Source organism: Pongo abelii, chromosome 10 (genome assembly GCF_028885655.2).
Source record: "Pongo abelii isolate AG06213 chromosome 10, NHGRI_mPonAbe1-v2.0_pri, whole genome shotgun sequence".
NCBI lineage: Eukaryota > Metazoa > Chordata > Mammalia > Primates > Hominidae > Pongo > Pongo abelii.
The window spans coordinates 97,368,522-97,389,891 of NC_071995.2; the positions used below are offsets into that span (position 1 = coordinate 97,368,522).

General features: G+C 40.7%; 1 protein-coding gene across 10 annotated transcripts in view; it reads right to left on the reverse strand.

Moving 5' to 3' along the window:
• The window catches only part of ANKS1B (ankyrin repeat and sterile alpha motif domain containing 1B), a 1,278,065-nt gene that overhangs the window by 76,315 nt on the left and 1,180,380 nt on the right, over window positions 1-21,370 (reverse strand). For 8 of the 10 annotated variants that reach the window (XM_024256170.3, XM_024256173.3, XM_024256168.3 and 5 more), the window contains 1 exon segment: window positions 18,955-19,134. The exons of the other annotated variants lie outside the window; for them this stretch is intronic. In XM_024256170.3, the coding sequence (XP_024111938.1) occupies window positions 18,955-19,134 (180 nt within the window). 10 annotated transcript variants of the gene reach the window in all.

The window sequence follows — 21,370 nt, forward strand, 5'->3', positions numbered from 1 at the left end:
TCTTGTAACACATTGAATATATGTGTTTAGCTAACCTGTTCAGCATAAATCTTCTACCCTAAGCCCTTTTCCTTCGAAGTACCCGTCTCTAGGGTCTTGGTTGGAGGTGCTTCCCAGCCTGCGGGATGGCCACCTTGCAGGCTGTAACCCTTTAGAAGAAATAAAGTCTCCTCTCCTTTACTAAATTCATATATATATATATATGTATATTTATATATATTTATATATGTATATTTATATATGTATATTTATATATATTTATATATGTATATTTATATATGTATATTTATATATTTATATATGTATATTTATATATATTTATATATGTATATTTATATATATTTATATATATAAATATATATATATATTTAAGTTAACACAAGTATATCTAAATGCAATCAGTTCATGGAACAGTCTTAACTGCACTGGAGTCCAAACACCAAAAAGTTGTTTTAGGTTGTTTTGGTTACTCCCAAAGGGGCCATGCCCAGTCTGCCTGCCTGATGGGCACAAGGCCATTTAACCTTTTGGGCAGACTGCATCACTTCCTGGTCACTTTGAGTCATGAAGACTCCATTTTGTATGAAATCCAAACTCATATCTGATTCAAACTTTTCCTTCCCTCCTTGTGTGTCAGTCTTGGGGCTTAAAAAGCCCCGGGTGGGTAAGAGAAGCTCGGTCTGCGCTTTGACTTCTCCTAGGAGAGGTGAGGGTGGGTGTCACGGTCTACCTTGGATGTTCCCTGCCCCAAGCTCTACCTACTTCATGCGTTTAGTTGGGGAGGAAGAAACAGGAAAAGGACGAGGTCCCTTTCTTGTCTGGCTGTTCCTCTGGCAGCCGCCACTGCTTTTCAGCTAACGTTAACATGGTCTCCCATGTGCTCTGTGTAGCAGCTGCTCCAACCTAGGTTCTCCTGTGTCCCCGTGTGATTTCTCTGGAGAGCTCTTCTAGGATACATGGCAGGTCCTCCCACTGCACAGTTTCTGGTGGCAGAAATCTGCCTCTAGCTTGACTTCTTCCAACTCCCACTCTGCCCTCCTAGGACACATGCATGCCCCCTGAGGGGGACCCAGGGGGACAAACATAACCCCAGACTCCTTCTGCACATCCATGTGGCTCACAAGACATGGACACACATCCTTGTCACACAGAACAGTAGAAGGGCAGGCTGCTCTGTGAACACTCCCCCTCTGCCAGGGCATCTCTCCCCAAGATTCTCTGTGTCAGCTCGGTAGGTGCTATGTGACCTGCCTGCCAGAAGTCCAATTACGGATACCAAGGCCAGTTTTCCCTCCTGGCAGGCACCCCCAAGCCAGATGTACATTCCTCCTGAACCCCTTCTCACTAGGATTGGAGAGCACGGGAATGTACTCTGTCTCCTCTCTCATGGGAAAGGAGGAAAAAAGCCTTAGTTCTTTCCACAAGACTCAAGACAATTCTCTGTCCTTCTCCAGCACTAACCAATGTTCTGCCTATGTGGACAGATAGCTGACCGGGGCAGGGCAGGATTCACACTGCCTCCTTGTAAACCCCGAACTAGGTGTCTGGCTCCATGGTTGACAGCTTTCTCTTTAGGGTGTGCAGTACTTAGTACCTACAGGAAAATTCCCACTTAGCATCCTGGGAATAGACCTTCCAATAGTGAATAGATCTTTTACTACTCACAGAAATTTACCAGAGTTAAGAAGGGAAAAGAGGATCCTATGCCACACTTATTTCATTAAAAAAATCATATAAAAATTTTCTCAATGAAGAATAAAGAACCCACCCCTAGTCATATACACTAAGAGTTCATATATGGCTTATTACATGTTTTAGATGTTATAATAAATATTTTCTATTTATAAGCTATGTTTTAAATTTAGAGAAAGTAAAACCTCTATAATTTCTAATACTGTCATGAACAACCTAATGATGTTTCAGTCAATGACAGACTGCATATGCTACAGGGGTCTTATAAGACTACAATACCATATATTTACTGTACCTTTTGTGGGGATTAGAAGAAGTAAAGCTAGAGCCAGACTTAGGTATGTTTGGATACACAAATATTCACCTTTGTGTTACAATCACCTACAGTATTCAGTACAGTAACATGCTGTACAGGTTGGGAGGAGCAATAGGCTAGATCATATATAGCCCAGCTGTGTAGTAGGTGACACCATCTCACGTTGGGTAAATACACACTATGACGTTTGCATGACGAAATCACCTAACGATGCATTTCTCAGAATGTATCCCCATTATTAGGTTATGCATAACTGTCATCGTGTCAGTGCAAATGGTAAAAAGTCAGAATTTAAAAGAGTTTAAACTAAAAGCAGTTAATTGTGTTTGAGTTGTGAAAATTATTATTTTATTTTTTTTGACACAGAGTCTTTGCTCTGTTGCCCAGGCTAGAGTGCAGTGGCGTGATCTCAGCTTGCTGCAACCTCTGCTTCCCGGGTTCTAGTGATTCTTGTGCCTCAGTCACTCGAGTAGCTGGGACTACAGGCATGTGCCACCATATCCGGCTAATTTTTGTATTTTTAGTAGATATGGGGTTTCACCATGTTGCCCAGGCTGGTCTTGAACTCCTGGCCTCAAGTGATCCACCCATCTTCGCCTCCCAAAGTGCTGGGTTGAAAATTATTTTTTTAAAAAATCGGATGCATTCCAGATACCACAGTAGTTTTGTTAGCAGTAAATAATTTGTCAGGCTCACACAGCAAGCAACTTAAGGCCGACCTGTTGTAACTGGTGCATTCATAATATGAAATGGATCTTCTCCCAGACATAGGGTTATTATACTAAGTTCTGGAATTAATTTTTTAAATGCAAGAGTTTTCCAGAGTAGAAATTAATTATGTTTATGAAAATAACATTTCAGGGTAAAACATGTATTGAAGTGCTGAGTTTTGAAAAGTTTTGAGAAAGAAATATAATACCAGTCATAAAATTTCATCTGGGGCCCAAATTCCTAGAAAAGTAGTGAGTTAAGTTTTGTTTTGTTTTGTTTTGTTTTTGAGATGGAGTTTCGTTCTGTCACTCAGGCTGGAGTGCAGTGGTGCAACCATGGCTCACTGTGGACTGGACCTTCCAGGCTTAAGTGATTCTCTCACCTCAGCCTCCCAAGGAGCTGGGACTACAGGGATGCACCACTTCACCTAATTTTTTTTTTTTTTTTTCTAAATGTGTAGAGAGAAGGTCTTGCTATGTTGCCCAGGCTGGTCTTGAACTCCTGGGCTCAAGGGATCTGCCTGCTTCGGCCTCCCCCCGAAGTGCTAGGATTACAGTTGTGAGCCACTGTGCCCAGTCTTAAATTAAACTTAAATTTAAGTTTTTTTTTTTTTTCTTTTTTGGTGGCATTGGAGACGGGGTCTTGCTCTGTCACCCAGGCTGGAGTACAGTGGCACAATCTTGGCTTATTGCAACCACTGCCTCCTGGGTTCAAGTGATTCTCTCCTGGGTTCAAGTGCCTCAACCTCCTGTGTAGCTGGGATCACAGGTGTGAACCACCTCACCCAGTTAATTTTTGTTATTTTTAGTAGAGACGGGTTTTTGTTATTTTTAGTAGAGACGGGTTTCACCATGTTGGCCAGGCTGGTCTCAAACTCCCGGCCTCAAGTGATCCAACCACCTTGGCCTCCCAAAGTGCTGGGATTACAGGCGTGAGCCACCGCACCTGGCCAAATTAAACTCTATTTTGTTTTTTTGGTTTTTGTTTGTTTGTTTGTTTTTGAGACAGAGTCTTGCTCTGTCGCCCAGGCTGGAGTACAGTAGTGTGGTCTTGGCTCACTGCAACCTCTGCCTCCCGGGCTCAAGTGATTCTCCGGCCTCAACCTCTTCAGTAGCTGGCATTACAGGTGCCTGCCACCACATCTGGCTGATTTTTGTATTTTTAGTAGAGACAGGGTTCCACCATGTTGGACAGGCTGGTCTTGAACTCCTGACCTCAGGTGATCCGCCTGCCTCGGCCTCCCAAAGTGCTTGGATTACAGGCATAAGCCACCGCGCCTGGCCGTAATTAAGCTTTACAATGTCTTCATCTGTAAAGAAGGAGAATAGTACTTGACCTACTTATTTCACCAAGTTGTTGTGCAGCTTCACGAGAGAGGAAACTTTTTCACAGCTAAATGTTTAGGGCTTGCAACACAGAAGGAACACATTTTTACCGAATGAATGGAATCATATAACACATTCAAAAGGCCTTGGTAAATGGCAAAGCATTATGCAAACATTAGTCACTACCGTTATTCATTATCATTTTTAACTGGTCTACTCTATTGGTGCCACTTGTGCCTTTCATAAGCTATGTCACTGCCAACACACTTCCGGTTAATTGTACCAGAAACTGTAGACTTCCTATTGGAAGAGTCCTCATATTTCCCGATAAAGGCAGTAAAGGGCTGCCAACTTGCTGAAGAGAGAAGGAACATTTGTCATTAGCACACCTAGGAGTCAAAAGGCTGCTTGTAGAGCTTAGAAACAGTTCCACGAAAGAATGTTAATCACCCCTTTGCAATTTCATTTGCCTATTTTCTCTCAATCCCTGTCACATATATTGCAAAGGCTCATTTAGTTTTTCTGAACCTGAATTACTATGAAACCCAAACAAATAGGGGTAAGTAAAGATAGACTTACAACTGAGATATTACCAATAATTTAATGTTTACTTCTTTGATGGTGAAGTCAACACACATTTGAAGCTGTATAATTTTATCTTCAGTTCAGACCTCTCTCTTAGCTCTGGAAATGTTTACTTAAAATGCAATGCATGTCTCACTCTCGTTACCATCTTATACTTTGGGTTACCATGACTTCAGCTCAGAAAATACAACACAACTGCATTCAAATCTAATCACAAAATAAAAAGAATATAACCAATTTCCAAAGTTCTCCCCCTAAAGGTGGACTTCCTTTCTGCTCAATTGCTAGCAATCCAGTAGTTTACAATAAATTATCTCTCCTTCATTATGGTTTGTCCTTTTTCCTGGAGCATTCTCAAAAATTGCTATAATATCTTCCATCAAAAGCAAACAAACTCCTTCCCTTGCCCCAACATCACCCTCAGTTTCCTGCTCAATTACTCTAATCTTCTTTAAGCAAAACTCCCTGAGAAATGTCTAGATGGTCTCCACTTTCTGAGCCCACTCTATTGAAACTGAAATAATTTTCTATTTTTCTTGACCTATGTGACACCCTTGATCACTCCTCCATTCCTTAGCCTCTTTGGCTGCTTCCTGTTATCTGAGCATCCCTGGAGTGTTAGTCCTCAATCTTCCCTTCCTTCTTGGCTACACTAGGTGGTCTCTTCCAGTTGTGACTCCCAAATTCCTATTTCCAGCCTAGACTTCTTCCCTAAATTCAAGACTTGGACACTCAGCTGCCTGCTTGATGCTTCTCCTTTCGCATTTATTAAGTCAGCTCAACCTTAAATTAAATGCCAGAGACCAAGCTCCTGATGACCTCACCTTCCTGTAAGCTTCCTTATTTTGGCAAATGGCAGCCATTTTTTTCCAGTTCCTCAGGTTCACAATGCTGGAGTTCTCCTTTCTCTTATATCTCGCATTCAATCCAGCAGCAAAGCCTATTGAATCTACTTCAAAAATTTCACCTTCCTGTCACTACTTGCTCCAAGCTACTCCCTTTTCTCGTTTGATTTATTCCATTGGCTTCTTACTGGTCTCACTGCTGTTATCCTTGCCCCCTTAGTATCTCTTCTCAGTACTAGAGCCAAAATGACCCATCTACAATGAAAGCCAGGTCATTCCACGCAGCTCCATTCAACACAGAAGATAATTCAAAGTCCTAACAATGACCTGCAAGGTTCTCCTTTCTCTGGTACCACACTGCTCTACCTCCCTACCCTCCTCTCCTACCCATCTTCGTCTTGCTGTCTGGGTTCTTGACAGCAAAGCACATTCTTGCCTCATAGCCTCTGCATTTGCTTCTCTTTCTGCCTGACATGTTCTCCCTCTGGCTACTATAGGCCTAGCTAGCTCCCTCACTTCCTTCAAGTTCTATTCTAATGTCACTTTTTCAGAGAAGTCTTCCCTAGGCACCCCAGCATATTACATCCAAATTAAGTCTGTGCTTTCCACTCTGTAAAAGAATTATTCTTTCAAGCAGAAATTATTTATTTATTTATTTGTTCGTTTTTGAGACAGGGTCTCACTGTCACCCAGGATGGAGTGCAATGGCACGATCTTGGCTCACTGCAACCTCCACCTCCTAGGTTCAAATGATTCTTGTGCCTCAGCCTCCCAAGTAGCTGGGATTACAGGTGTGCACCACCACACCTGGCTAATTTTTGTATTTTTAGTAGAGACGAGGTTTCGCCATGTTGGCCAGGTCTCGGACTCCTGGCCTTACAGGATCCCCTCACCTCGGCCTCCCAAAGTACTGGGATTACAGGTGTGAGCCACTGCACCTGGCCTCAAGCAGAAATTTAAAATGTAAAAAATGTTTGGCACATAAGAACCTATCTCCCTGTCACCTTGACATTCATGCAAAAGTAGTTACTGGTCATCTATTGTGTGCAAGGCCTGGGTCACAAAGTGAGTAGGGATCAATCTTGCTTTTAATCAACGTTTATGGAATGAAAGTTGCTTTTTCCATGGACAGAACCAGTAGTAAACTGGGACTGACAGGCTGATGGTGGGTCTCAGAACAGAGCAAGTAGATGACAGCTCCATCAACTCGATAACCACTATTAAGCTCTGGAAACCTTCGGGGAGTCTGCTGATATTATATAGCTAATCTAATAAAGAAACTTTTATGAATAGAGCCCTCCAGTCAGATTCTAGCAGAGATGAAATTTTCTGCCGTGTTCTAGCCCTGAAAAAAAAAGAAAAAAAGACTTTTTCTCTGTTTCTCCCTTATGTTTGTCATAATACTTTCAACACTTCAGGGTATTCAGAAATTGACCAGAAAGAAACCAACAAGAAATATGAAAGTTTCAGAGTGAAAGCTAAAGGAATAATGAAGTGCATTCCTTTTTCTGGATGATAGTGCTTCTAAAAGAAAATGAAAACAAACTTGAAGAGCAAACAAAACAGCTTCAAAGGCAGAAGAAAAAAGGGCATCCCAACAAAGGAAGCCTTAGCCAATAGCCAGCAAACTCAGTGGCTCCTTGAGCAGAGACTGGGATGAAATGAGACCTGTCAAAGGATGGAGTCAAACAAATTCAGTGCAGTCAAGGGGTAACGCACCGAACACCTTGTATGCATATTTTCTTTCAGCAGTGACAGCCCCACAGTTGCTTCTTCTGTGGGCATTAACTGAACCCTGCCTGGAAAATCAGAAAATTAGAGCCTTTTGTTTCTTGTGAGTTACCCAGAGGCTGCAGGCCAGCATCTGATTACTTCTTCCTTCCCACCACTGGAGACAGAGCAACACTCCTCCTTCTCACCTCTTGAGTGAGTTTTGAGATATATACTCAGTCCTGTAACAACTGCATGGGATTTCTGCAACCACACTGTTAGCTTCTCAAGTTCCCTGTCTGTGTCTATTTATTTCTAGTTCTAAAGTGTGAAAGTTATGCATGCACCCACTGACCCTTTTTATAAAAGGTCTCAGCTGAACTATTTCATTTGCAGGAAATGCTAGAGTCAAGAAAATGCTGCTTCCTGCCATTTCTCCATCTTTCTGAAGGGCAATCCTTCCAAAACTTCATGATTGTGACCTTCCCCTGTGCCTATGGGGAGGATTTTTGGACACATCAGTTATCACCTGCTGGGAAGGAAAAGCCAGGCCAACAGTTGTTTCTCTAACAACATCTGCATGTGTGACCCATGATTGCTGGAGTCAGCATTAATCAACCTACCAAGAGTGGGAGGAAGTAAACAACACATTTGGTTCCATCTAAGTCCACTGGCATGATATAAATTCTAACACTGTCTTCCCAAGTTTAAGGTTTTCCTTCCATTCCCTTTCCAAACTCCCTTCCCTTTCCCATTCCTCTCCAGTCCCCTCCCTCCCTTCCTTCCTTCCTCTCTTCCTCTCTTCCTCTCTTCCTCCCTCCCTCTTTCCCTTCCTTCCTTAACTCTAATTCTGCGACTGATATCACATAAAAGAAGTCCTCAGCTACTAAAGTAGGAGAGTAGGAGAGAACTATAGGCTTATGATATTCCTGTTATTCATTTGTAGAGATAATATATAACCTGTATTCCCTAATATGACAGTTGTAGCCCTAAATGGCATTACACAATTGTTTACAGAATCCCTTTACGAGAAAAAAATAGAGCAGAAAAAAAAAATGAGCATTGCCTGTACAATCCAGCTCTCATTGTGCAGCTCCCCAGGTTCCAGGGATGTTGCAGGGAATTTAAGTCAATTGGGATCATGCTGTTTATAGCAACATGGGCTGTTTTACTTGTTCTACCTCAAAGTCTGGATGCTATCAAACGTTTTTCAGGACCACTAAAAAGCAGAACATTAATAACTAATTCAGAAAGGCAGTGATCAGCTTTTTATCATAACATGAATGGCTGAAAAAAACCTAGATTTTGCAAAGTAATGTTGTTCTTTGTAACATCTCTTTACAATATACATTATATTCCTTTCTTGCAAACTGAGGTTGTCATTTCCTTTACTTAAATTCATTTATTAACTGGAGCCCGAATGTTTGTTTCCTGCTTCTGATAGAAAAGATGTATTGGGCAGAGTCGTTTATTCAATGATGTTTATTGAGACCCCACCATTTCTTCATTTTATCCTTGTGAAAAATACGAAAAAACAAGGTGCAGTTGAACAATCCTCTTGAACGATGCCAAACTAAGAGGTCTCTAGTAGAAAGCTCACAGTTTTTTTTTCAATTCTACTTTATTCAACACTTCACCCAATACACTGATGGATGACTTCAAAGGTTTGTTGTTTTGAGGTAAGCTTCTTTAAATGAGCACATTACATAGTTGAAAAGGATCACTGATATACTGAGTGGCAACTAAGTCTTAGAAAGGTCTTGATAGACTAGGATTATTGGATGAGTAACTTCATAAAAACTGCTTTATCTGGAAAAGGATAATGTAAATCCAGCACTGCTGAGAAAGGAGGCATAGCTATTGATAAAGGCTGGGAAATTTTCATGAAGAAAAGCCCAGTAAGAATGAATGATATGTTAATGTTGATCTGCCCAGAGCTGGGGAACCAGGATGCTGTATGGCCCACATCCCCCTTATCACATGGGATTGGCAAGGAGCTGGAGACACTTAATATAGTGAAGGGAAGATATCAAATTGTCTTCAGTCTTAAAAAACTCTTCCCAGCAAAAGGGAGCAGATGCATTCTTTGTTGTTTCAGAAGATATCATGAACTATGTAGAAGTTATAGAGAGGCTTATTTCAATTCAATATAAGGCAGAAGTTATATCAACTAGACCTTTTCCAATCTTGGGGCTGCCTTACAAAGAGCAGGCCAGCTTTCCAGTGACAAGTTTAGGCAGAAACTTGTGGCTGTCTGTGAGGATGTATTAGAATGGGTGCCTGCATCAATTAAGAGATGGGACTACATACATTTTCTGGCCCCTTCTCATCTTAAAATTCTCTGCTTTTCTTTAACTGCAGTTGGTCGTCTGTATTCTCAGTTCTGCACTCTTCTGACTGCACAGAGGAATCTTCTAGCTATTAATGCATATAGACAAAAGCAAGTTATCACAAATTTTGTGATCCTGCATTCAAACGTCATTAAAATAGAGGCCCATAGAGAAAGGAGGGCATATCATTTCACAGTGCTTTACGTGAGGCAATTGTTTACTATCTCTGATTTGTAAAGAATGAAAAATTGGATGTCAGGAGCAAAGGATTTTCTTCAAATACAATGTTTATCCATGCTGCTTTAGAGGTTTAATTCTCTACTGAAGTTGCATTTACATAAGGTATTAGATATTCTTAATAGGATTTTTCAAGGAACTCAAAACATTGCATTGGAGCATTTGGGGCTTTGGAACTTCTAGAATGTGCCATGTCTGCTAGTTCCCAGTTTGCAGAGACAATATGCGGTGTTCATCAACACTGTGGTTCACGCGACGGCTGTGAAGCTAGGCTGCTTGCATTGGAATCCTGGTTCTGTACCTTGCAATGTTTGTGGCCGTGGGCAAGCCACATAAATGCTCCATGCCTCAGTTTCCTCCTTATAAAGTTGTAGTAATCAGAGCGGGCTCTGACGATGATGATGATGAATCACCAGGTCTAAGCTAGACAGATGATATTCTATTGTTCCAGGCAGTATATTTCCCTAAAAAACTGGAGACCATCTCAATTTGTGTCCAATCTGATATGTCGTAGAGCCCTGTGGTTTTATGATGCCTATAGCCTTACATAAAGTAATTTGGTCAACAGTATTTACAGAGTGTTTATTTTAGAGGAATTAAAAAATGACTACGGAAGAGTGAGGCATTGCCCCCACATAGCCAACATACACTTTACCAAAAAAGAAGCACACATTTAAAAATGAAATATAATGAAATATTTTGAAATACACTAACTCGTAAACATCCTTTAATTTTTAAAAGTATTTAAGTATGGATATCATCCATAATTCCTTTTCCAAAGAGCACCAGTGTTAACTAGGTTATAACACGAATAGGAGCTTCTTGGATAGTGTTTGCTTTCATAAAAACTATGATTTCCAAGTCAGTGAAGAGGTATTAGTTTGGGCTTATAAGCTGGAAAACAGAAACAGTTTTGCAAGATGTAGCTAAATATGAGATTTACTTTAAAATGCATTTACTCCCAGATGCAGCTGAGAAAGGATAATGTAGAAGAAAACTAGAAGTTATCTCAAAATAATAACAATAATTTCTAAAACAACCCAAACGTATAGTTTCATAGTTTGTAAAATACTTGGAAAAAATACCATTTTATTTGTGCCTCACAACAATGATGTCAGGTGGGCATTAATCTCACTCTAGGAAGAGAAAACTAAGGCTCTGCGTAGCTAAGAAGCTTGTCCAAGGTTACAGAGGTAATAGATATCAGAGATGGGATTTTTCACCATGATCTCATTTCTTCAAATCTGGCATTCTAACAAAGCTCATCAAATTAAGTATGAAAAAATGAAATCAATACTCATCTGATATAGCAATTTTCCATCAGACAATCTCAGAATTCCAAAGTCAGAGTGGATTTATTCAGGTGCCCATTATTGCTATTTCTGCCTGCTTGGAAACCAGCCCCTCTTCTAGTAGCAGCCGCCTGGCTGTTCATGGGAGGAGGTGCCTCCTTACTCCTCAGTCCACATGGTTCAGATGGAGCTAAAACCACCCCTGGTGTGGGACCTCTGTCTTGCTAATCAATCTGTCTGTCTGTCTCTCTCTCTCTCACACACACACATACACACTCCTTTGTAATTAGCTCAGGGAAGGACACTTGATCCAAACCAGGCTCACTTGAACTGATGGAACGTAATACTGAGACTTTTTCTTTTTTGAAACAGAGTCTTGCTCTGTTTCCCAGGCTGGAGTGCAGTGGTGCGATCCTGCTCACTGTGAACTCCGCCTCCTGGGTTCAAGCAGTTCATCATGCCTCAGCCTCCCGAGTAGCTGGGATTACAGACACCTGCCACCGTGCCCAGATAGTCTTTGCATTTTTAGCAGAGATGGGGTTTTGCCATGTTCCCCAGCCTGGTCTTGAACTCCTGGCCTGAAGTGATCCACCAGCCTCAGCCTCCCAAATTGCTGAGATTACAGGCATGAGCCACGATGTCTGGCCTGGGACTTTTTTTTTTTTTGACACTCTTGGAGAGATAGGTTCTCTTTCTTGTAACTTCAAGTTAAACAGCAATTTGGCTTGAAATTCTCCACACGTAGAGGGAGGCTCTTTGGGAAAAGAGCCAACACAGAGGACAGCAGAGCCAAGAGATGGAGAGCCAGAGAGCAATGCAGCAAAACAGCACCTGGATTCAGGACTCCTGCCCTTTTCTGCTTAAGCCAGAACTCTCTTGAGTTGGATTTTTTGTTACTTACATGCATCTGGAAAAGTCCTTGCTGATAAATTACTTTAGGCCTATTCACACAGAATTAACCGAGACAGGGCCACACAAACAGCCCTATTTCTACTAGATGTTAAAAAACCCTCTTTTTATTTTTTTACCACTGGAAAAAAAAAAGGGAAGAAGGAGAAGGAGAATAAGAATCAGAGAATTCTCCTACCCTTGAAAATTTAGCCAGGGCAGATTATAACAGCCAAAACTGATCTGTGGACCCAAGAACTGGACTGTATGTAATAAGAAACATTCTGAAAATTTAACAAGTGGAAAAATAACCTGCTGGGCCTCTTTGTGAACAAGCTGCTCAATGTCAACAAGCCCAAGGCACTACTAAATATCACAAGGTCAGTTCCACTGAAATAGAGTTTTTATATATTGTCAGATTTTTTGTTTAGTTTTTTTGAAAATAGAATATTTTCTATTGATATCTTCTTTTTCTTTTTTTAAATCCATGGTCTGGTTTTAACTGCAAACAGTACCCTTGGTTATGCACCAGCACATGGAGACAAGGTGGAGACGTTAGAGCTTCTCTAGCAAAATGACTGGAGGTGTTTAGGGCTGACTGGGGTCTATCAGAATCAACTCTGGCTAATTTGCCTTCTTCATGACCTTGACAGGGAAGAAAATAATCTAGACCTGTAAGATGAGTATCAAAGCCTGAAAAAGAATCCATCTGAGTGATTCTCCCACTTCTTCCAATTATTTGTTTTAAGACTGTAGTACAGTATTCACAAGACACTAATCATATTGACATTAGTGTTGCCCAAAAGACACTAATCATACTGGAACTTCTAATCCCAAAGTTGTCGCAGATAGAGCAGGGTGTATTTGCTAAAAGAAAATTAACTGACCATATTAATAAAAAAGGTGTACAATACATCAGGTTTAAATTCCAAGCATGGAAGCACTGTTTTCCACTTTTGTGTTGGTCATAGCTGGCTAGTGGCCTAGAGTTCTTGGCTTGAAATAGGGCACAGACATCATCAACATTCCAGATGATCTCTGAAGCTGGGGTGTCAACTTGTCAACTTGATGAGCTGTCAAACTGGAAGCTCCTGATGGAAGAGCTTACTGAGTGCACTCTTGACCTTCTTTTTTGGTTATGTATGATCTGTCTGTGCTTAAGTATTAAGAGTTGCTCTTCAGACCTTCATGGAAGGAAATGTTGAAATCATGGACAAGCTGAGCCTTTCTGAGTAGTGGCTATGTGATGAAAATCTAAATTAAATACTAGGCATTAACTTACGGACATTAAACAAAATATCTGATGTGACACAGTAATAGGAAAACTTGTTTGGTTTGGGGAAAAAAACACTCTCTTTTCTTTGAGACAGAGTCTCCCTCTGTCGCTCAGGCTGGAGTGCAGTGGCACCATCTCAGCTCACAGCAACCTCTGCCTCCAGGGTTCAAGCAATTCTCCTGTCTCAGCTCTCCTGTCTCAGCCGGGACTACAGGCATCCGCCATCATGCCCAGCTAACTTTTGAATTTTTAGTAGAGACGGGGTTTTGCCATGTTGGCCAGGCTGGTCTCAAACTCCTGACCTCAAGTGCTCTGCCCGCTTTGGCCTCCCAAAGTGCTGGGATTACAGGCGTGAGCCACCGTGCCTGGCCAAAAAAGCCACTTTCCAAAATGCTGTTCCTTTCAACTTAGTTGTGCTATTTTCTGAAAACTGATTCCGTAAATTCCAGTAATGCCAGAGCAGTGGGTAGAATTTCTGGGAACAACGGGCCTATTCTCTCAGAAAAAGTATATGAAAGGAGAAGTTACTGTCCTACTTCTTTCCCAGACATGGCAAAGTGTTTGCCTCATGGCTTTCTGGGATATCCATGCTTTTTAAGCTAACAGTTCGGTGCATAATATATTTCAATAAAGTTCCAAATTTCATTTAAAGAAAAAAAAGCCCTCTCACTTGATATTTTATCTAACAATGTTACAATAATAACGTGTTATTACCATATAATATTTTTTGTTACAATTTTGTAACCTGAATTGGTAGAGAAAGATGGCATCCATTCTCTGCTTTCCCTGGCTTTGACATGGTTCTACCCAGATCCCTCTGCATCGTGATATATGCTCCTTGGCAGATGATGTGTTTACACAATTAAAATAATAAAAGAAAAATGCAAATTCCATTCTCAATCTACATGCTAAATATGGGTAACACTGGAACAAAAGATGGTCTTTATAGAATGCTACAACCACCGGAGCACTTGCCCTTCAACTCTCTTTGTCATTAATTGGCCTACAATGAGCAGGGACTTTGAATTAGGGACTGACAGGTGATGTGTCTGAACCGATAGTCATATCTGTCTATATAGTGCTTTACAGTTTAGAATATGCTTTCATATAAATTATCTGATACATATAGGCCTGAGAAGCAGACATTATCACATTTTAAAGACAAAAAAATTGAAATTCAGAGTCACCACATAACTCGGTCCAGGTCACACAGCCAGAAAGAAACCAAATCAGAATTCCAACTGAAGAAGCCACTAAGAAAACAGCATCGACTATTTGGAGAAACACGACAAGCAAGAACTTGTTTGTAGACAGAGTTAACCCCACACCTACCTACAAAGCTTTTCACAAACATGGGAGACAGGCAGCGTTCTGACACACTGTGCAGGGTCTCTGCTGAAGGATCAACAAATAACCAGTGTAGTTTTGCATTTAAGGATTTCATGGTGTTAACCACGAGCTGATTCAATCAGTTTCCACTAAACTACTGTGATTTTCTCTTCTGCTTGCTGTGCCCACATAAATGGAATCTATTATGGCACATGAGAAATTAGTATTTGTTGAACTGTTTTAAAAATATTTTATATCATTTTAATACAGAGGCAGGCACAGGGCATCAGGGACTATAGAAGAACAAGCATAGGGTTAGGCAGGCCAGGACTTGAGTCCCAGCTCTACCATTTACCAGCTGTGAGGCCAAGCATTCACCCTGTTTGGCACGTGTGCACATAGGCTCTTGCGAGGATTAAATAAGATACTGCCTGTGCAACCCCAGGTGTGAACCTGGTCACAGCAGTGCTTCTGTATGGCTCAGCTTCTACTTCTCTTCCTTTAATAATATCAAAACAACAAACCTTGGAAAAACTAAAATGTAATATACAAAATGCTTTCAAATAGAAAGTAATTGATCTAGTTGTACTTATTAATACTATTTAGATTGAGAAATATTACGCTTGCAACTGAATTAATTTTCTAATAATTTAGAAAAAGTGTTTTTAGTGCCCCAAGTAATACTGTTTTTTTTTAATCTTAGACAAGAGCATTCAAAACATAAAGACTTTATATTACACACTATTCTGCCTAATATTTAAGCTAAAGTTTATGCAAAGATATGCATTTCTTTTACTGTTGAGAAGCCTTTGTTTTCTGAAAATACAAGTACTATTTCATTTTCTCACATGTATTCCTGTAAATGGAAGCCTTCTATAAATGGCTTAACTTGCAGCATTTGGAAACTTTTTTTTTTTTTGTATGAGTTTGAAGAATGTGGTCTTAAACTTATTCATTCCATCACTCTCTTATTGTTCATTTTAAGGGTACTTAGACTTCTAAATATCATTCAAGAAAACTTCTGAAGACTGCAATTAGGTCCTAAATACTGAAAGTATTTTCCTCCTTCTGATATATTTTCCATTTACTATCTCATTTCCACATAACTCAGAATTAAAAGCCGATCTGCCATGTGCCGTACGCACATTAATAGTGTGTAGGACACCTTGTTTGTGCTAAAATGAGATAACAGATGTCAAAGTACTTTGAGAATTTAAAATCACTATGCACATTAAGGTATAATTATACAAATGTGAATGCAACATTAGGGGTATGGAAATTGGGGAGTGTTTCAGAACTTTTGGGCTAATGAGTCCAGTTTAGAATTACAGGCTGGAGAAGCTATGTTTTCAACATGATAGGAAACCCATCGTTCAGATGTATTTATATCATTATATTCAGTTCATGCTGAACTCAAATTTTGTTTCTTGCATATTCATTTAAAATAATTTGATGCCAGAGTATTGCTTATATCGGAATAATAGCAAACAATACTCACAATATTTGCAAATCCCCTGTATCCCAAGACAGGTATTTTAAATATTGTTTCAAATTGAAAACAATCAATTAAGCACCATTCTAGTGTTTTATTTTAAATATCTGCCAACAAATTTAACAGGTAAAATGGACATTACATTTATCTCAATGTAACTTTAAGGACTGGTTTTCCAAGTTAAGCAAAGCACCTCCAAACATCTGGTAAGCAGACCTCAAGAAGGCAAAACTCCTATGAATTATTGCAGCCACCAAGAACTTAAGGTTTCTGAACTAGTGCTAGAATTCCAAATCACTCTAATGTTAGGTCAGCTAAACTTGAAGTAGAGGGGTTTCTAAGAACATAAATCTGTCCAGGTGATTTTCTCTCAACTGCATTCTCATTTCTTTTAGTAGGTAAGAAAGAAAGCCTAAAGGTGGACTTTCGCATTTTAGTGGGAAATGGACTGGTTAGGCAAGCATTAACCAAGCTACAGTAAGCTTCTTGGGAGAAACCCCTTGGGAAAGAACTGGAGGAATGGAGCTCCAGGTTGGAAGGAGGTATAACTGGCTCCTTGCTTGCAAAAATTTTAATTGCTAATTCAAGTCTTTAGGAAGACCCAACTCGATTGTCTAAACACATAACTTCAGGGGAAAAAGTATGGTCTAGAGAGATATGACAGGTTTTTAAAAAAGTATATAAATTTCAAAAAGTATTACAGCAAATGACCAAAAATAAGGTAGAATAAGAAAAAAACAAACATCAATTGAGTAGTTGAGTGGTGAAAAGTCACATAAATTGAATTATTCAACAAGAAAATGACAGAGTATTTCATATCTTGACAGGTTAAAGCACTATTTTTAAGAGGTATGCATTCATTGCTCCATGGGTTTTGGCCTTCCATACTAGCGATCATGCTCAAAACTGCAATTAACACCACCCAAGGAGCTGCGGTTCCAGAATCCCTTTTTCTCATTGATCAGATTCCTGTGGTGTCATCTCCTATTTTCTCTGCAGCAGAAGTGCTGTATTGAACAGCAGGCTTTTAGAAAGCTTCTAATAAGCTCCCGATGGCTGATGGAGCCTCTGTTTCTAGCAGTCACTCGATCATCGTTAGTACTCCACGTGAGGGGAATGCATGCGTGCACAGGTGCTCTAGTTCACCACGTCCCATCAGCCTGCTTATCTCACTCTGCTTTCTGCTTTTAGGCTTTTCTCACCTGGCCAGATAAAAGCCCATTCCATTTTCTCAAGGCAAGACAATTCTCATAAGGGATGAACTTCTGATTGGAGTGACCCATTAAAAGATTTGTGCTATTTGGTATTACTGCCCCTGCTTTCGAACCTCAGGCAGCATGTAAGGTGCAGTCTTGCTAGGCCACCTCTGAGTGTTTAGACATAGGTAGAAGGGTAAGTTGTTTTTAAAAAAAAAACCCTGCAGTATATGGAGAAATTTCATAAATTATGTGAGCAGCTGAGAGAAGTAATTCTGCTATACTGAGGTTGACACAGTCAATAATAGCTAATGCTCATTAAAGAACTATCCTCCCTTACCCAGGGAAGAACTGGGCTCAGAAAAGACCCAGTTCATATTAATACATAAAGACAACATGACTCAAAGTTAAAACAAACCACATCTCTGAAATGCTGTCATTAAAGAAATTTAACCACATATGTGATTTGAAAATATAACAAGAAACAGGCAACAAATGAAAAGTTTGGGGGGAAAAAGCTTTCAGATGCCCTATTTAAAAGAGCACCAGTGAAAACAGTAATAAAAATTAAAAGACAATACCTAGCAATAGAGAAAGAGAAAATTACTCTTATCTTATTTCTCCTATATTTTCCATCCTCTTTCAATAAGAGTCTCCATAATCCCAACATTGCCATTTCCTGCACAAAGAACCCAGAGAACAATTCAAAATTAAAGGAGCTGAAAGAAGACACAGTATCCCAGGCCTTCTCTCCCCAAGGCATCTGCAGGCAGAATAGCCATGGTTTCCAGAACATTCTCATCACATTTGTCTCTCGTGAGCTGCAGCATACAATGTTTACCAGAGGCTTTAAAAATAAAATCTCACTAAACAGCTGAGAAAAATATTTAACAACCAAGGCAAAGCAATTACAGTCAAATTTGCACCTCGAGATTCCCATCTTAGGTGTGGGAGGCAGAGAGAAGACTCCTGCACATCAGTCTGAACCTAGAATGAGGATGAAAAGAGTTGATTCTGCCGATAATTGACAACAAATCCATATTTTTGCATCTCAGGGTGAAATGCGGAGCTACCCGCCCATCTGAATGTGCATTAAGAACAGCGCCACTGTTCGGTTAAGGCTGACTCAAGTTTCTAAGCAGCAATCCGAGGACAGGCTAGACATGAACATCCCTACCAAAAACGTGGAAAGGTCTGAACGTGACAGATCTCCCTTTTCAATTATTTGTGCTAGAAAGCATCATCATTTTCAACTATTCAAGGTGACAATATAAGACAACACAACTAGTCCCAGTAGAGCATTTCTGTATGAATGTACAGACTTGGGAGGAAATTAACCACATCACACAGGGTTAATCCTTCCCCCCAAAATTCTGCCCCATTATCCAACCAATTTACGTTTTGTAATCTAGACTTTTATTACTCATTTTCACTATGATTTGACTTTGACACAATATTATTCCCTTTAGGGCAAAGACTTTCTGGGTGCAATGAGATCAGACATAATTTCTTCAGCAGGAATGCATAACAAGGACACGTGTACACATTCCATTCCCAGACATTTCTGTCTCGGTCTAGTTCAGATGAGCAAGGAATGAAAGGCGGGGCATAAAATGGTATAAATTCTAGTTAGGCACGGACAATAAGCATCCATAGGAAGCTACTGTTCACTATTAAAAGGCATTACCTGATATGGTTGAAAAAGACCACAAAGGCTTATAATACCTTACCTGAGCCATCTGCCTCTCCAGTTTTGATCGGGGAATATCATCAAAGTAGTTTTCATTTCTTCTCCTCCTTGCATCGCCCTGCATGATAATGTGAGGAACGTCTAGGGAGCCACCAGTGGTGTAAGTGCTTTGGCTAAGTGATGGAGACAACTGAGGAGGAGTGTGATTACCACTGGGTTCCTGAATGGAAATACATCATGAAATAAATACCATGTTCTGTGGCTAACCTTTGGTTTCAAAATTGTGAAATACTGACAAGACAAACTGTGGGGGTGGGGAGTCGCTTTTGAAGCAACAGCCAAGGAATGAATGACATTCCACCACTTTATTAATGGCATGATCTAGTCAATACGTTTTTCCCCTAAGTATTTCAGGTCAAAGGTCTGAAATATCAAGAGTCAGGTTCTGTTTTCCTAAAGCAGCACCATGGATGGTCTCAGGAGGGAGGCACACCTATGTCGGGCACCTCTGACACTACTGCATGTGTTTACAGGGGAGGAACTGGGCCCTCATGTGGGCAGAGCGTCCTCACCATGGTAGATGCCACGATGAGAAAGCTAAAATGAGACCCAATGGGTCTTGATCCTTCATCAAAGAATGGTCTGACAACAGGGTTGGGAAGAGGACACAGTACGGCAACACAGCATGTCACACGCACAGACTGCAGAGCAGTGCATGCTACGACAGAGGATACTTTTCCCAGGCAAAGACAACTCCATCCAAGGGAAACGGGTCAGGAGGAAGATAGGGGGCATAGACAGCTCAGCTCTACTGTTTGCAAGTAGAATGAGGATTGGGATCATGGTGTTTCTCCAGATCCCTTCTCCTCCAGATATTCTGGACCTTCTATGATAGATTTAGGTCCTACACTTTTTCTTGGAAATCTCTGTCTTTGATCTTTTTTGTTCCCCTAAATCTCTTCCAGAGAGCCAGAATGAGAGGTTCAGAAGGGGAAGGAAAAAGAGCAGGGTAAGTAGCAGGAAATTACTCCTCTAACGAGTCACTTTAGGGTAACTACACTGATGGTGCTTATATCTTTCTCTCCTTCCATGTAGCAAAATGAAGGCAAAACAAAAATCATTTTTTTTCTAATTTATTTGAGGCTCCTCTTTCTAAGGGGTGAAATTTCTATTCGTACTTTTATGACTCCCAAAACTCTCAAGTAGCCTCCAAATATCCCAGTGTACCCTAATGCCCCCAGTAACTAATTAAACCAGTATTCATGTAGTCCCTACCCATCCCATTCCAGTCTCTCAGGAGGCTAAGCTTGTCCTCCTGGAGCCAATTCTCTTGCATCCCCTGAAATCCTTGCACATTTTCCTCTCCAAAGCTGAATCAACTCCAAATCCTAACAGCTCCTTTCCTGCCCCACCCTGTTATCCTGACAGTGGCTATGCTGTTTGCTGAAGTTTATTGATAAGAGGCAGCCACTGCATTTCACCACGACGGTCACGTCCGGGTGCTGTGCTTGTTGTGTTCATCTCTTCAGAAAGGAGATCAGAAGCAAGCAAGTGCAGGACAAAATAAAGAGAGCAGAGTGGGCACCCCACAGCTTTCAGGGAGATCTCAGCTTTTTGATGAATTTTAGAAAAGTTCTTGTAGGACTCATGAACACCAGTGACTGCTGGCCACTTCTTGCCACTGCCATTTTGCCTGGAAATCATCTCTCTCACTTCCTCTCTGCGCTTTCCTCCCTCCCTTCCTTCACTTCCTCTTTATTTCTCTCTCCCTTATACAGGTTCTCTCTAGTTTCCTACCTCATATATATATATTTTTTGAGATGGAGTTTTGCTCTGTCACCCAGGCTGGAGTGCAGTGGTGCAATCTCGGCCCACTGCAACCTCTGCCTCCCGGGTTCAAGCTCCTGCCTCAGCCTCCTGAGTAGCTGGGATTATAGGCGCCCACCACCATGCCCGGCTAATTTTTTGTATTTTTAGTAGAGTCTGGGTTTCACTGTGTTAGCCAGGATGGTCTAGGTCTCCTGACCTCGTGATCCACCCACCTCTGCCTTCCAAAGTGCTTGGATTACAGGCATGAGCCACTGTGCCCGGCCCCTGCCTCATAATTCTAAAGTGTAGTTGAATAAAAGAAATACAATTTATTAAGTAAGGTTTTAGATTCTCTATTCTGAATTTTTGAAGTGAGTAAAGCTGGACAAATTTTACTTCTTGAAAAACAGAAGACCCTAAGGTTAATTTTAAATTGATCTTTACTTAACTGTGGTCCTTGATCGATTTTCTTTCTGTGGGTTTGAGGAGTCTGACAGAAAACTCATTTCCGCTCTCTTGGCGTAGATAGGGTGTGGGATGGGAGGTGAGAGAGTGGTTCTTTAAAGGTGGTGGTTTGTCAGGCTGAATTCCATTACAGATGGATATCTAAATCTCAAAAATATATATTTAACCAATCTAGAAAAACA